General features: G+C 44.5%; 1 protein-coding gene across 1 annotated transcript in view; it reads left to right on the forward strand.

The window, feature by feature from the left end:
• The first annotated feature begins 5308 nt into the window (after positions 1–5308).
• Positions 5309–15627, forward strand: part of LOC144138912 (uncharacterized) — a 121381-nt gene continuing 111062 nt past the window's right edge. Inside the window, exons 1-2 of the mRNA XM_077671430.1 lie at positions 5309–5465; positions 10459–10566. Coding sequence (XP_077527556.1) covers positions 5423–5465; positions 10459–10566 — 151 coding nt within the window. The 5' untranslated portion in view covers positions 5309–5422. The remainder of the gene's footprint in view (positions 5466–10458; positions 10567–15627) is intronic.

Consider the following 15627-nt stretch of genomic DNA (forward strand, 5'->3'; position numbering starts at 1 on the left):
CGTGTTTTTCTTTCTTTCTTTCTTCTGTATAATTAAAAAAAAAGTTTACTTAAGTAACCGTAGTGAAAAAGAAAAGAGCCTAACCATACCCCTATGCCTGCTTTTGCGTTGTAGACTGCTGACCTATCTTTCTGTATATATATATATATATAATTATATATATATGAATATATATATATGTATACATATATATACTGACAGATAGGTCGGCAGTCTACAACACCAAAGAAGGCATAGGAATGTCGTTAGGCTGTTCTATAGTACAGTTCTTGCAGTTCCATTTTTTAAAATATACGTAAGAAAGACAGAACAACAGGCGTGTGGCGCATGTTTTTCTTTCTTTCTGCGCGTAAATATTGAATATACTAGAAACAAGCTAAACCCCGACAATCGCGATCAAAACTACCGACTGAATAACATAACTAGCTCTGCATGGATTCTTAGATCAACTATCTCTCCTTCGTGCCCTCTCACACGTTTTTTAGAATCATTTGTTCAAAATTGTTTTCATCCTTAGTTTGGTGTATTAGACGTTTTTTTCTAATTTCCTCTGCTTTAAATCTATATTTTGTATTTTATTTTCCCCTTGCTAACCACCCTTCCCCAACTTTGCCTAATAAATTGTCTTTCAAGTTTTGTTCATGTCTTGTGTGGTTTTCACCTGAGATTTCTTTGTCCTTTCTCAGCTCGCCTCTTATGTAAGGCCTGTTTGCCAGACCTTTGAGGTATTGAAATAAGTAAATGAATGAATAAATAAATAAACGTGACAATGAAAATTCTCTATGCAATTACTGTCAAACTTGCATTGTTCTAGTGTACTTAAAGGGGGGAAAATAGTCGACTATAGAGTAAGCTTAGTTTGGGTATCTGGAACGTTGCGGTTTTGTTATTCGCAGATCTGCAGCGCTCGCCCTCGTTCTTCCTTCGCGAAACTGAAGTTTAGAAGTACTTCAAGACAAAAGTTAGTTGCGGATGAAACTCGTATCTTTAAAAGAGTTTGTTTTGCCTAAACGATGCATCTATACATAGAAAACTGAGATTACACGGCGTACGAGACGTTCCACTGGATTCATTGAAATCGTGGGTCATACGTAAGAAGTTGGAATATGTATTTTTGTCGGATTCTGAGCAGTTGCATACTAGTGTCCAATAAGGGGCCGTTATCTGGGTCACTAGAATCAGCTGCTATATCAATGATATTATTAGTATTAGCTAAACTTCGCGGTACGTCTTATACAAAAAAGACAATATAATTTTTTTATCTTTAATTGCTAAACCCATGAATCTGAGATTAACAAAACAGTGATAGACTTCAAAGATGTAAGTGGGGATAATTATAGAGTAGTAGCAACAAAAAGAGGTTGCTTTGTTCTCTAAAGCATCACATGCACTCCCAAACACAAATTTAGCTCTTATAACAATACTATACGACTAGTGGCTTCAGTAAAGACAGATGGTTTACTTTTTCTCCTATTTATGTCTTCTAATGGTCAATATACGTCGTAATCACTCTTATATCAAAAACCTAATTTTCTACCCAAACATAGGTATTTTACTGGCTGCTTTTCAAATGAATATCTACGTCGTGTTAGTTATGTCTCACCGGAATTAGTACTTTCTTTTGTCGGGAAACATAATAAAAATAAACATAGATTACATGCTCAAAATAAAAAAATGCTCAATTACATAGTGCTGGCGCGGATCCGAATGCACACACAAAAATCCCATTTACCCAACTGAATTACACTTCATTTCATACACTGTTTAGTTTTTCTACCTCGCTCTTGGCGAGTCGGAGGTACGCCGTCCCATAGATGATACGCGATGCAATAAAATCTTGTACTAGCCGTGTAGCCTCCCGTTCACCGAGTTCGTGGCGTATATTTCTAATTTTTCTTATCATCCTGATGACTTGTTTTGTTGCTGCCCCGAGTTTTTTTAGTGTAGTGGCATTTCCCATGCCTTGTGGAATGTGTTGTCCCAGTATTTTGATACAGTTGGGTCGAGGAACCAGCTCGCCATTGATGTGAGCTGCGATGTTATCGCTTGCTCCTCTTCTGGGGTCCTTTAAGATCAGTAGATAGACTTCTCTGGAGCGCATTGCTGACCCCTGCTTTTAGCATAGGCATCAACTACAGCGGCGGGCCTCTGCAGGCTAACCTCCACTTCTGTGTCGCTCTCTGTTCCGCACCATACCGTGATATAGTCTGCATATAAGGCGTGACGAATTCCAGGAATGCTGTCCAGCGTAGTTGGCAGGTCTCTCATCGCCGAGTTGAACAGAAGGGGCGAGAGAACCGCTCCTTGAGGAGTACCCCTGGAACATAGAGTTATCGGGTCCGATTTGATGTTCCCCAGAAATATAGTAGCTTGTCGCGTTGTGAGAAATGTGCTGATGGAGCGGTAAGTCTTATGCCCGCATCCAATGTCCCACGCCCACCGGCAAATGTGCTCATCATACGGATGCCAGGACATACGGGTCACAAATGGAATGAGGCCGCCGAAGCCATAGCCCGAGGTCTTATCCCCGCCCCCTTGCACCAATACTCGTTCTTGGACATGGTGAGCATAACCTTCGCTGAATATTTTTGAGCATATTGAGGCTCAAAGAAGAACATTTTTACCACCTTACAAAAGCGTCACTGAAGAAGAAGAGCAGCATCTCAGGAGATTACAGACAGACACATTACCCACACTGGCTAGACTACACTGCTGGTACCCCAAGTTATATTCTCCTTTTTGCCCGCACTGCCGGGAGAGGCAAGACGCGTACCGCACAGTGTGGGCATGCCAGTACATACGAACAGTACACCCACTCACAAAGACGTCAAGAGAGCAGTGGGAAGCCATCCGCCGCGGCGATGACCCTGCCTGCCAGCGATGGCTGGTTAAGAGAGCCATAGTAGCGATGGAGGCCAGTGGAATCCCGGAATTGGGATAGCCACCTCCTTTCCTCCCTCTTTTTTTCCTTTGAATAAAGATATTTTCAATCAATCAATATACACTGCTCAACTTTAACCCGAAGAAACTATAACAATATCCTTTGCATAATTCCTACACGTACATCGTAGTTTGTGAAACTAACACAAATAACACGTAACAAGCCAACGCGTTCAAGGAAATATAGCTTGCGCCGTTATTGCTATTATTTGTGGTCACAGTACAACTAGGCATTTTGCCTTCTTTTTTAACTAGCGCTGCGGCCATGACACTACTGGTGAGCTTGTATAAAACGTTTTGTTAAAACTTTGCATTTCACAAGAGTCATTCTTAAGAAAATACGTTAATGATGCCACAAAAGCGATATTTTGGCAAAATATACGCGCTGTGATGGCTGTTGCTGTATGAGTTGACTAACTCACGCGAATTAAACTCACTTTCTTCCAAGCCAACCTTTGTGTCAGAAACAAGCAATTATTCGATCATGTCGTATCTTTTTGTGCAGTTGTACGGATGATTTGTTTTGGATTTGAAAACATTTCTTTGTGTATGCAGTGAGCTATCACGTGCTCCCACGGGGTCTACGTCGTCTTCGGGGCGCCTGCCGCGCGGACTGGTCCCCACTCGCCTTTGCCGGCTCGCTGGGTCTCTGCCGTGCTAGCGCCTCGATGGCCTGCTGAACGGCCCAGTGCTGATCTTCGGGGTTTCGCACCCTGCGGCTACTTCCAGTCGCGGTGGGATCCTTCTTCAGTTGGCTTCTTCCGAGTGTTTGGTGCAACCCCACAGGATACGTGCGTGAAGCTTGCCGTCTCTCCTCGGCAGACTTTGCACTTGTTGGTCAGGTGCGTCTCAGGGTACATGCGATGCATCACTGACGGGCTGGGTAGCGAGCAGTTTTGGGGCTGTCTAAATAAAACGACTTGTTCTGCGGTCACGTTGGCGGGAGAGTTCAGTGAGCCAAGCGGAAATCCTTCATTATTTAGCTGTACTCGGTCATATGATATTTCGTACAGAACCACGTCTGAAGCTCTGCCGAGGTGCGGTCCGGGAGTGCTTGCGTCTCGGCATGCGCCGTCTCGTTATGGTTGTCGTTGCGGTCCGACGCGTTGCCAGCGTCAGTCGGAAAATACTTGATTCTTATTTTTCTGCCGTTTTCGGTAACCGTCTGCAGTGTGCGTGCCGCTTCCGTTGCTACCCTAAAACCCATCGATTGTGGTTCTAGTCTGCTGATAACCGAGAGCGGCGGGGAGAAGCGGACAGGTGGTTACCCTACCTGCTTAAACATCCTGCCAAGATGAGTAGTGTCAGGAGCAGTCGCTTTAATTTGGCTTCCCTGGAACAGTCGCCGGGTGAAGGTCACTCAAGTGGAGCAACACTCGTATATCTCACCAGGAGGTTAATGTATGGTACATTGTAATTTGGTTCCATGGTTGGCTGCAACATATCTTAGATTTTTAGTAGGCATATTAGACATGTGATAACTACTATCCGGCTTTTGAATACTTTGATACATCGCGATATTATGGAGGAAGAAAAGGAAGGAAGCCCACACTAACGCGTAAGACTTTAAGGTAGCGAAGCTGTGCTCAACCTTTAAAGACCGGATTAATGTTCAATAATATGGTAATCACATTGCCTTATGTGTTTTTAGAAGAACTAAAGATGAAGTTAAGAAATGTTTTTCCCGGTTATACCATCCCAGCACAAAGACGGATTTTTTATGCACTCGTAGATTTATTAGAATTCGTTCGTAGCCTTTCATTGAACTCGGTTATAGAGGGTCAGGGTCAAGGACGTGTTAAAAGAGACAAATCGTGTGCAATGCGCTATCATGTTCTTCCATTTCTCAAAGCTTGCTAGCTGACACGGACGAGATAATACTCCGTCCGATGAGATAATATGAGATAAAAATAATACGGACGAGATAATATTGAACCGCGCCTTGAAATATTTGCGGATGAATTTGCAGTCCAGAGTTAATCGTTGTGGCATATCAAGTCTCCCTCCGTTGTTTTAAAAGTGTAAATTATTGCGCTTAGTGGCGGTTATACCAGTCTTCAATGTATTGCTAAGGGTCTGGAAAAAAACTCTAGCCAAAATTATTTGATTCGAGGTACTGCACTTTGCAGAATGTCGTGACCCCAATTGTAGCAGCGCATTGAGAAACAGTTCTCAATGGTATGCTTAAAAATGATCCAGCGAATAAAACCGTGAAACGAAGAACGAGATTACGCCCATTTTTAAGGACGTGGATGCAATTTATACGAAATCTAGGCGTTTTTTCTTCAGTGGATCTGATTACTGGAGCGCAAAGAGCCGCACCGTGTAACTTGATATCGTCTACCGGACGGCGCCGCAACGGAAGGTCTCATGTTGTGTTTTTAGGCGTTACGCTCTTGCCACACAACTCTCCTCGAGGCATAAGTATTCCAGAGAGCTGCGAGACCTCATGACCGGAGAACGACGCTGTCCACCGTGAAGAATGGGTAACTTGTGGTTCGTCACACTCGTTCTATTAGTCAGAGGTAAGACGTCACTCCTCATCTTTTTCGTCAATTTTTTGCATGAACGCTGCTTCAAGATTATATACCCGTGTATTCATTCGGATGCACAGTCCTGTCAAGCAGGTTCAACAAAACCCAGCTGCCACAAACTTTTTAATTATACACTGTACATCTGTTGAGCAGGGGAACGATTTAGTTTTCAGCGGAATGAATATTTTCTTACACTTACGTTTAACAAAAGCCAACTGTCAGAAAGTGACTCAGTAGAAAATGTGCATTGCTTTAATTGGAGGAGAATTAACATATTACCGTAATTTTTTGTATATAAACAACATTAACCTTCGCTCGCAGGTTAAATCAGCCAGAAAGACCTCCCTGTTGTGTGAAGACCTATTACTTACAACAAATTGGAACAAAACTATGTATCTTTATAAAATATAGTCTAAAAAACACGCAAAAAACACGCATACATGACGCTTGAACCAACCTGCACTATCGGGCATTGTTATCCCTTCTGTAATATTGCAGGACCTGTTAAAGTTATTGGTTCAAACGAAGAAACACATCTTATAAAAACGTATTTCCTTACTGCTTAGAACCTACTGCTACAAAAAAGCCATTCAATTTGAGTTCCTCTTTCGCAAGTCATCTTTCTTTTAAATATAATAATCGAAGGAGGATTGCTTCACTTCCCCCCCAAAAAAGCGTATCTGCAGTTGAAGCGCGAGCATAAAAACCGTTCGCCGATTTCATCTATGACAGTAGTGGCACCAGCCCTTTTCAAAACACCGTGATAAGTGAGTAATGTATAGTGCACCAATATTTTCATTGTAGGTTATTCTCACACAGAGAAGGTTTCGAGTCGAAGGCTTAAATTGGAGATTTTCGACTCATGCACTCTTTCTTGAATATATGTTTCTTGAGGTTCTTCAAAAATACCTCTGTTCCAAACAAAGCCCATATCCTACACACAAACATCTGCAAATAAAGAGAGGTTCCATCTCTTCTGGAAACACGCCAAAAATCAGCATAAATATATATATATATATATATATATATATACACTTTGGAGAAGGGCTCTCTTTGGTTGCAGTAGCAAATAGTAAAAAATGGGTATAGCTTCTAAGAAAACTGTTTATTGGTCGACGTTTCGATCGGATGCCGATCATTCTCAAGACAACATTTCGTATTTCTGTGCACGTGTTTATAAGCTCGTCGTCCAACGACGCCGGAAAAAGAGAGAGGGGGGATTTGGGGAGAAAAGCAGCAACAAACACACACTCCCGGCGAGGTGAGGTGAAGGTTTGCAAAAAACAGGGAGAAAGAAGAGAAAAAAGACAGCAAATGAAAGAAAACACAAACCCAAAACAAACCTAAACATGTGAAAAGAGAGAGGAGTACACAACTCTTTTAAAACGCTGTCCTCCATCGTTCGTCAGCTTGTAGAAAGAGTGACAGGTAGCGCCCGCTTCAGAGGGGGGCCGCTCTGCTCAAGAAGCGAAAGCGCAAAGCAGTAACAGGGACGCTCTCACACCATCACTGGGGGGCACAGAATTCCAATGGTCACTGACATTACGGGAAGAGTTGACAGGAAGCGGTCGCAGCCGCACACATGTCTCAGTGACGCCAACCCTACAAACAAACAGGAAGGCTCGTTAAGAGTGTAGGTACGATCTCCGCACTGCGGCTCAAAGCATGCACGATTCCGCCTACCGGCAGGACTGGCGAGCGCCATTCATCATTCTTAGCTCTATTCTTCTGCCCTGTCCGAACAGCCGACAGGGTCGTCCCTGACCATGAACCAGGGAAAATGAGCTTAACTAATCCTCTACCGGCACGCGGGAGTGGCGCGGGTCCTTTGTTGGAGTAAACGGCGGCGGGCGCCTCGATGTTGTTTGTGGCATATGCCGCCTTTGCGGAAACCCCAGGAAGGCAATAAATAAAATAAGAATAGCTTGATTACTTGTTTAAACAACACAGAGACTTACAATTTAGATAGGGTATTATTCTGCAGCCAGATTATCAACAGCATGTATAGACGACATAATGCCCGGGCTAACATACATTCCTGCCTATACTGTATTGAATTTGTAAATAATGTAAGATTCACGTTGTTCGCGTTCTCTTGTGGTAGAAAATCCACTCTGTAAAAGTGTGATTTGATGGAGTAGAACGGGTGGTTTTCGGAGTTAATATGTCGTGATAAGGGTAAATCCGGGAGTGAACGAACATGTGCGCGATGGTTGTTGAAGCGCATGCGGAATGCCGTGTCCGTCTGGCCAATGTATTGGATGCCACAAACACCGCACTCCAGAAGGTACACCACATTAGAAGAGTCGCAGTCGAGTGTCGCGTGAATTAGATGCTTGAAATGGGAGTTGGTGCTTTCTGCCACCGTGGTTGTCTGCATGTGTTTACATACGCGGCACCGTGCCTTTCCGCATGGTCGACACCCACCCTTGGGTGTCCTCTCTGTTTTGGCGTGTACAAGGTAATCTTTAATATTTTTGAAGCGCCTGTATACGACCCGAGGAGGGGTGGGGAAGATTTTCGAAAGCCATTCACTCTGTTGTAGAATGTTGAAGTGCTTTTTCAAGATTTTGTTTATGTTTGGGGAATTGTCCCCGAACGTCAAAACTAGGTTGCCTCTCCCTTTCTGGTTTAGTTCTTTTTCATGGTGCAGCAGCTCTTGGCGATCAAGGTTGACCGCTTTGCAAATAGCTTCGTTGACTATGGGTGGTGCGTATTGTTGCTTCGCGAGTACATTGCGCAAGTTTTCTGCGTTTGCCTCGAAGTCCTCGGTGCGGGAACAAACTCTCCTAAATCGGTGGGCCTGCGAGTATGGGATACTCGTTGTGCAGTGGCGCGGATGACAACTTTCGAAGTGCAGATACTGGTGCCTATCGAAAGGTTTTTAGCACACGGTAGTTTCAGTTCTCCTTTGTCTGTATTTATATGCACGTCAAGTAAATTGATTTCCGTGATTGAATAGGTATAAGTGACTGCGATCCTTGGATGGGCCTTGCTGAAACATTCGATGAAGTCGATTAAGTCTTCCTCCGTACCCGTCCAAATAAGGAATACATCGTCCAGAAAGCGTTTGTTAAAAAAATGGCTTAATTTCACGGGGTTGATAGGCATTTCGTTTCGAGATCGTTCATGAATATATTAGCGTAGTTGGGTGCCATTCGAGTACCCATCGCAGTGCCGTTTATTTGTAGGTAACACTGATTGTGGAATTCAAAGCTATTGAATCCCAGCACTAGCTTGGTCAAAGTTTCAATGACTTGTGGGCTTGGCGACTCGTGATCTCGACGTATGCTATAGGATTCAACGAGGGCTTCAATCCCATCTCGGTGAGGTATATTTGTCTACAGAGAAGTTACATCTAGAGTTACAAGGAAGGCGCCATCAGGGATTTTTATGTTGTCGATTTCCCGTAGGAAGTGGTTAGTAACACGAAGATATGCCGAATGGGTAGCGGGTATTTTCTTAATCAGGGAGTCTATGTATCTTGATATTGGTTCGGTGAGAGTGCCTCTTCCCGAAATTATTGGTCTACCAGAGTTTCCTTTCTACAAGCTCATGAACGAGGGAGGACAGCGTTTTGAAAGAGTTGTGTACTCCTCTCTCTTTTCTGCATGTTTAGGTTTGTTTTGGTTTTGTGTTTTCTTTCGTTTCCTCTTTTTTTTCTCTTCTCTCTCTCTATCTTTTTTGCAAACCCTCACCTCACCTCGCCGGGAGTGTGTGTTTGTTGCTGCTTTTCTTGTTTCGGCGTCGTTGGACGACGAGCTTATAAACACGTACACAGAAATACGAAATGTTGTCTTGAGAAAGATCGGCATCCGATCGAAACATCGACCAATAAACAGTTTTGTTAGAAGCTATACCCATTTTTCACTATATATATATATATATAACACAGCAATAAGGGTTGGCAGTCAAGAAAACCTCGGAAAGCAAAGGGGAGGTTGTGGTAGGTCATTGAAAACAGATCAAGAATGTGGAAAGAAAGAAAGAAAGAAAGAAAGCGGAGAAAAAATGCCCGCCAGGTGGGATCCGAACCCACGACCTCCAGAATACCGGTCTGGTGCGATAACCACTACGCTACCGGCGGGGCGATTTGCTCCCCCACTTTCTGGGGTATTTATGTCAATGTAATTTTTTCCTGTGCTTGGGGTTGGTAGCCAGTGCCACTCTGACTTCTCGGGGTGATGGGGACCTTCTTTTTAATCCCCGCCCCGTGACTCGAGTGTCTACAACATGTCAAGAGTGGTGAACCAGCGTTAAACACTCTTTAGCTCCCTATGGCACCAAGACTGCCAGAACAGAGGCCCTCGCTATGCATGTAGCGAATCAGAATAGGAGATGAGGGGCTCGTAGAAATAACACAGAAATAAGGGTTGGCAGCCAAGAACACCTCGGAAAGCAAAGGGGAGGTTGTGGTAGGTCATTGAAACAGATAAAGAATTTGGAAAGAAAGAAAGAAAGCGGAGAAAAAATGCCCGCCAGGTGGGATCCCAACCGACGAATTCGAACCCACTGTATTCTGGAGTTCGTGGGTTCCGATCCCACCTGGCGGGCATTTTTTCTCCGCTTTCTTTCTTTCGTTCCAAATTCTTTATCTGTTTTCAATGACCTACCACAACATCCCCTTTGCTTTCCGAGGTTTTCTTGGTTACCAACTCTTATTTCTGTGTTATTTCTACGAGCCCCTCATTTCCTATTCTGCTTCGCGATGTGTGTATATATATATATATATATATATATATATATATATATATATGATACACACAACACGAGTCACAATTAAGTTTCAAGCATTATCAAGTTTAGAAGAGTGGTAGAGTGGTAGCAAATAATGACCTCATTTTTATTCGCCGCTTACATATCTTCACACTCAAAGTAACAGGAAGCATTTGTGACTGTATAGTTGGTTAATTAAATTACAAAGGAACAAATAAATATACGTTGTTGTTTCTCTTTCGCCGCTCTTTTGTTGATTTTTCGACAGTCAGGAACTCCGCTGGAAACAATGAAGAAATCCAACTCTACAGCAAAGGTGTAACTCCGTGGTCAAACACCGGCCATCAACCGTACTCCACCAGTAGAGTAAAACGAAGTAAGGTTTGACTGCTTTTTATATACTACTTTCTGTAAATGGCAAGAGTTTACAACATAGGTCTTTATTTCAAAGGAATATAACAAACCTGTGCTCTCCTAAGGGAACCTTGTTAATTTTATCAAAGATCGTTATAAATAGCCCATCAGTTTCCCGTAAAATGTGTCAGATTGTTATAAATAGCCGTTACAGTCACTAAGGCCTTCCATGAAGATGGTTAGCCGGCTCAACCATGGCGCACCGGCCATGTATTGCTTATGATGTGTGGCCTACCCATTTCGAAATAAAGTTGCCTGCCCCGTGGCCTTACCACGTGTGGGCTGCTCCCGCCCCAAGGCAGGCCGTTATCTTTCGAGCTGTGCTTAGCGCAATTTTTCGCTGCTTGCGCGGTCCGCTGCGTATCTCACCCATTCGGTGTCTTCTTACTTCTAACTCCTCTCCAACCTGTTTTCTTTTCTTCGCACGCTTGCAGGGTTGCACGAAAGGAGTATTCTCCGTATATAAAAACACCGTATTTTCTTTTAGCTTAGCTATATAAATCTTCTTTTTATTAATTCGCATAAATAAACCCCATCGCATACAAAACCGCTTAACAAAAACGTCATGGCCCATTCTTCCCTGTGAAAGTGTAGGGCCAGCGAGTTTTTAAGTGCATTGCATACGGCATACATGATATTCTGGAAAGGATTTGGGGCAATTTTTTATCTTTAAGCGTGGCCGGTTGTCATTTTTTATTAACGGACATCTGCAACAAAATTCTAGGCCGCCTAAATCCTCTGTTTTCCGGTAATATTACTTTAGAAGGTCCTGCGTGTAAAATGTAGATGCCCGGGTATGTGTCCCTGCCTTATAGACGAGGAATAAAAAAAGCTATTTTGAAAACTGAAACCGTTAAAAATGATCCGTAATTACGACCGGCCGGAAGTGACGTTCCACTCAGCAATCAAGTGGGCGCAGCCGCCGGATTCTCCCACGTCTGCCTCCGAGTACACGGCGCGCATTCAATGTGTTTCGGGTCATCCGTTTCTTCAAAACCCAAAACATGCGCGAGTAGTGGTTGGCGAGTTCGTTCAACCATTATTGCTCTAGTGTGAGCGGCTGACACGCGCCTATAGTCGTCCTGTAAAATATAAACACAGGTATAGCGAGGCGTCATGGCGATGCTGACAGCTACGAAATAGGTATACAAAAGGAAGTATTGAGCGCTTGATGGGCGCTTTTACAGGGCATGTTGGCTGTGTTAATCGAACCATCCTGCGTTTGTGACAGCAGAAAATAAAAAAAACACTCCCGTGGGAGGATAGCGCAGAAGCACGACGGCTAGCGAGTAAGAATTCGGTTTCAGCGCCTATTATCAAAGTTCAATTCTAGAATTTTACAATTTTTGTTTACACGGTATAATGCTGTTCCTCTTAGCAGTGCGCCCTGCACAAAGCTTTAGATAATGATGCCCGCCCATATAAAATGCCATGCAGCGATGAATTCACGGCAGTGTCATCGCTGGCGACGTTAAACTGTGACGTTACCCAAGACCGATTCTGCCGGATCTTTTATTTTTCTAATCGGTGAGCGAAATGGTGTCAACCGCGGATAGTTCTTATTTATTTTTTGACAAGTTGGTTTGAACTGAATCGGTTGCGTGCAGTGTCACGTGCGCTACTTGATCGCGTCACGACCAGCTGCAACGACAGTGGCAACAGCATCGGCCTCGCGTCAGCCCTACTCACGCAACTTGAGCTCGCAAAGAGCCGACTGACCGCGATTTTGCAGTGTACCGCGCAGATAGCTGCCGTACCTGTTCCCGCACCAACCGGCCGCGTCAACAGCGAACTGTGTCGCGTCGGCCATTCTTGCTTATTGTGCACTCGTAGAGCTGGCCGGCCGGGAGCCTGCACTGTGGCGAACTGCTGCCTCACCCGTCCGCGCTCCCTGTGCAACCAGCAGCCGCGGCAAGAGCATATCGTCTTGCTTAGGTCGTACTCGTGTATCACGGGGGTCATAAAGTCAACCGAGAGCCTGCTGCCGCCGTCGCAACCGCGAAATCAGCCCTTCTGAAACAGCTGTACTCGCGCGTCGACGGCGTATTGCGACGCGACCTTATACACGATACGCGACGCGACGTATCGCGACGCGACGGCGTATCGCTACGCGACCTTATCTCGACCTTTTAGCCTCGCTTTTGCTGTGGCTTGTCCCTTGGCGTCCGTGTACACAGTGTTGCTCATGCGCGAGGAACATTGAATTGAATTGGATTGTATAGAATTGGATGGGATTTAGATTGGATTGTATTGGATTAGATTGTATTGTATTGTGTTGGATTTGGATTGAAATGGATTGGTCTGAATTTGCGTTTGGGTTCAATTGAAGTGGACACAAATTGATTGGATGGGATTGTATGGGATTGGATTGGATTGGATTGTATTGGAATTGTATATACAGTACACACGCTTTGTCGCTCATTTACATGCGCGAGTGGGCAATGTCACGGGTGATTTACAGTAAGAATGATCCCCAGTGCTTCGTGCACTCCTCATGATTTGCTTCATGGAGATGCGTGACTTTTTTGTCTTGACAACCCTGAGCTGCTTCATTTCTAGCATTTTGGAAACGCGGGAACGCAATTATTCACGCGAGATGCACAAATTACACTGATCACTTGCGCAAGGCCCCACTTCAAATGACGACTGAGGAGGAACCACGGTAGTAAAGGAGTCCTGACTGATACGTCACATCCGGAAGTTCGCCGCAGTGGCAATTAGTTGTGGCAACACTCCGCTTGGTGCGGCGTCGACTGAAATGGCGTGAAACGGTTCCAATAAACGTGTGCGCGCATGTGGAGTTCAAAAAGGACTTTGTGGTGTATCCACACATTGATACAGAATTTCGGGCAGATGAATATTTGTTGCAGTTGACCCTTAGGAAGAAACATACAGTTTAACGTGCTTTTAATAAGCATTCGCGATAGAGATGATTTTTCAGCAAGGTGTTCTTGCGCATGCATAGGCGTTCCCTCCCTGTTCGCAGCATGTGGCAATATTTAGCCCATATCACGAGGTTAAGTTTAAAAAAAGAAGCCAACTTCCCCGTGTGTTCTACACCTGCGTGGCCGCAATTGAAATTGTAGGCTGTTTGGAGTATGCGGCGAAAGACACTGCGCTATTCGTTTTTCAGCGCCTGGTGCTTTAAATTGAATCGCGCTTCCGACAGAAGTCCGAACTCAAATGTTTTTTTTCTGTGACTCAAAAATGCACGTGGCCCTAGCCATACAATATTCGCTATAAAAGTCCGTGGTTACATCACTACTACTGCACTAGTTCATATTCGAGCTCCTTTAACCGACGATATGAATCTTCGGCTACTAAAACCGAGACATTTGGGGCCTCTGTCTGTCTGTCTGTGTGTCTGTCTGTCTGTCTGTCTGTCTGTCTGTCTGTCTGTCTGTCTGTCTGTCTGTCTGTCTGTCTGCTTGTCTGTCCGCCTCCCCATCCGTCCGTCCGCCAGTCCGCCCGTTTGTCTGTCTGTGTGTCTGTACCTCCATTCAGCCGCCTGCCCGAAAAGTAAAAAGATTTATGAAGGAAATGCTTACATGGGCGAAACGTTTCCAAACTACTAGATCGCGTGCTGCGATATATTTCTCAACATCGTTTAGAAAAATTCAAACATACCTAACATTTCAGGGAAAATATCAGCACATTTTGCTATTTGCAGTATTATTTTAACTGACAATACAACTCTACGCGTGATACCCCCTATACTAAGAAAAAATAAAATACGGCCCTAAACAAGCTCTTTGGACCCGCCAATACAAATTGTGCTTGCGGACGAGCCTTGTGCTCAAGGAGGAATGTTCAAAAATAGCGAAAGGCTATATTTGCGTGTGAGCAAGGGAACTTCGTGAAATCAAATTGAGTTGAGCGAACCTCTACAGTAATAATTTCTGGAGCAGCGAAACGGTTGGGGAATAGCGTGATCGGTAGGCGGTGAGATAAGAAAGGTATTGACTTTGCACGGGTGGCAGAATACTCGTTTTTTGACGACAATTATGGTGTAGTGATTGGATACGTGAGTAGTTTTTAAAGCGAAACTTTGTACCTGTAGCAGCGGAAGGTTGTGTTGCGACCGTCGGCGTGGACAAAAATACCCGCCAACAAATAAAATAACTTACTGGCACCGCCAGGAATCGAACTTGAACCGAATAGAGAAGCATGGCGAGAGGTCGTTGTGTTACCAATTGAGCTACCAGAGCCCGCGGAGGCGGGGGAGACAGATGGTGTACTCGCCGAGCACAGCTGCTGGTTCACCCCATACATACCCGCTATATGCCACGGGATACCGTCACGCGACCTCTGGTACCGCTGTGCGTTCCGATCGCGGTACGTGTAGTGGCCGTGTGCGCGCCTTGCGCATGGACTAGTAGCAGTAAAATTTAAAGCGAGCTAACACCAACGCATGGCATCTCACTTCTCCATCTCTGCCGCCGATCTATGGATTACTTGCGTTTTAGATATTCAGTAGACAGCTGAACGATCGATTCGTATGAAATAAACCATAAGCTGTTGCGTTGCAAACCACACCCGGTGTTACGCAGCTGGGGAGCTGATACAAAATATAACTGAGTGTAAAACGCAAAGTTTCAGTGTCTGTCACACCTTTTATACCGTCGTTGTGAAGTGAAATAATAAAGAAGGTGTTACACGTACAGTGTAACCTGTGATTAACGCAAGCGGGCCGTAGTAACCCGTGGAAGGTGGTGTAAAAAGCTGCCCTTCCAACCACCTCCACAGGGTGGATTGGCCGGCACTTTTTTTAAAGGCGATATCCGCTGAATGGCCAGAAAATGCGAAACTTTTGTTCGGTCTGTCAGTTTGTCTCTCTTTCTGTGCCTTTCTGCCTATTTTTTCAGTGTTCCTGTAAAAAGCTGAAACAACTCGTGAAAATCGGGCACGTATGCGCATTCCATAGAACCAATGCTGCTGCCGTAAGTCTCGCAAGTAACCATCATTAGGCACGAAGAAGACACAAGCAGCATTTGGGATAAAATGTAGCTACCTAGAAAGTGAT

The sequence above is a fragment of the Haemaphysalis longicornis genome, unplaced genomic scaffold (genome assembly GCF_048455015.1).
Source record: "Haemaphysalis longicornis isolate Haplotype H1 unplaced genomic scaffold, Haemaphysalis longicornis Haplotype H1 scaffold_5, whole genome shotgun sequence".
Lineage (NCBI taxonomy): Eukaryota > Metazoa > Arthropoda > Arachnida > Ixodida > Ixodidae > Haemaphysalis > Haemaphysalis longicornis.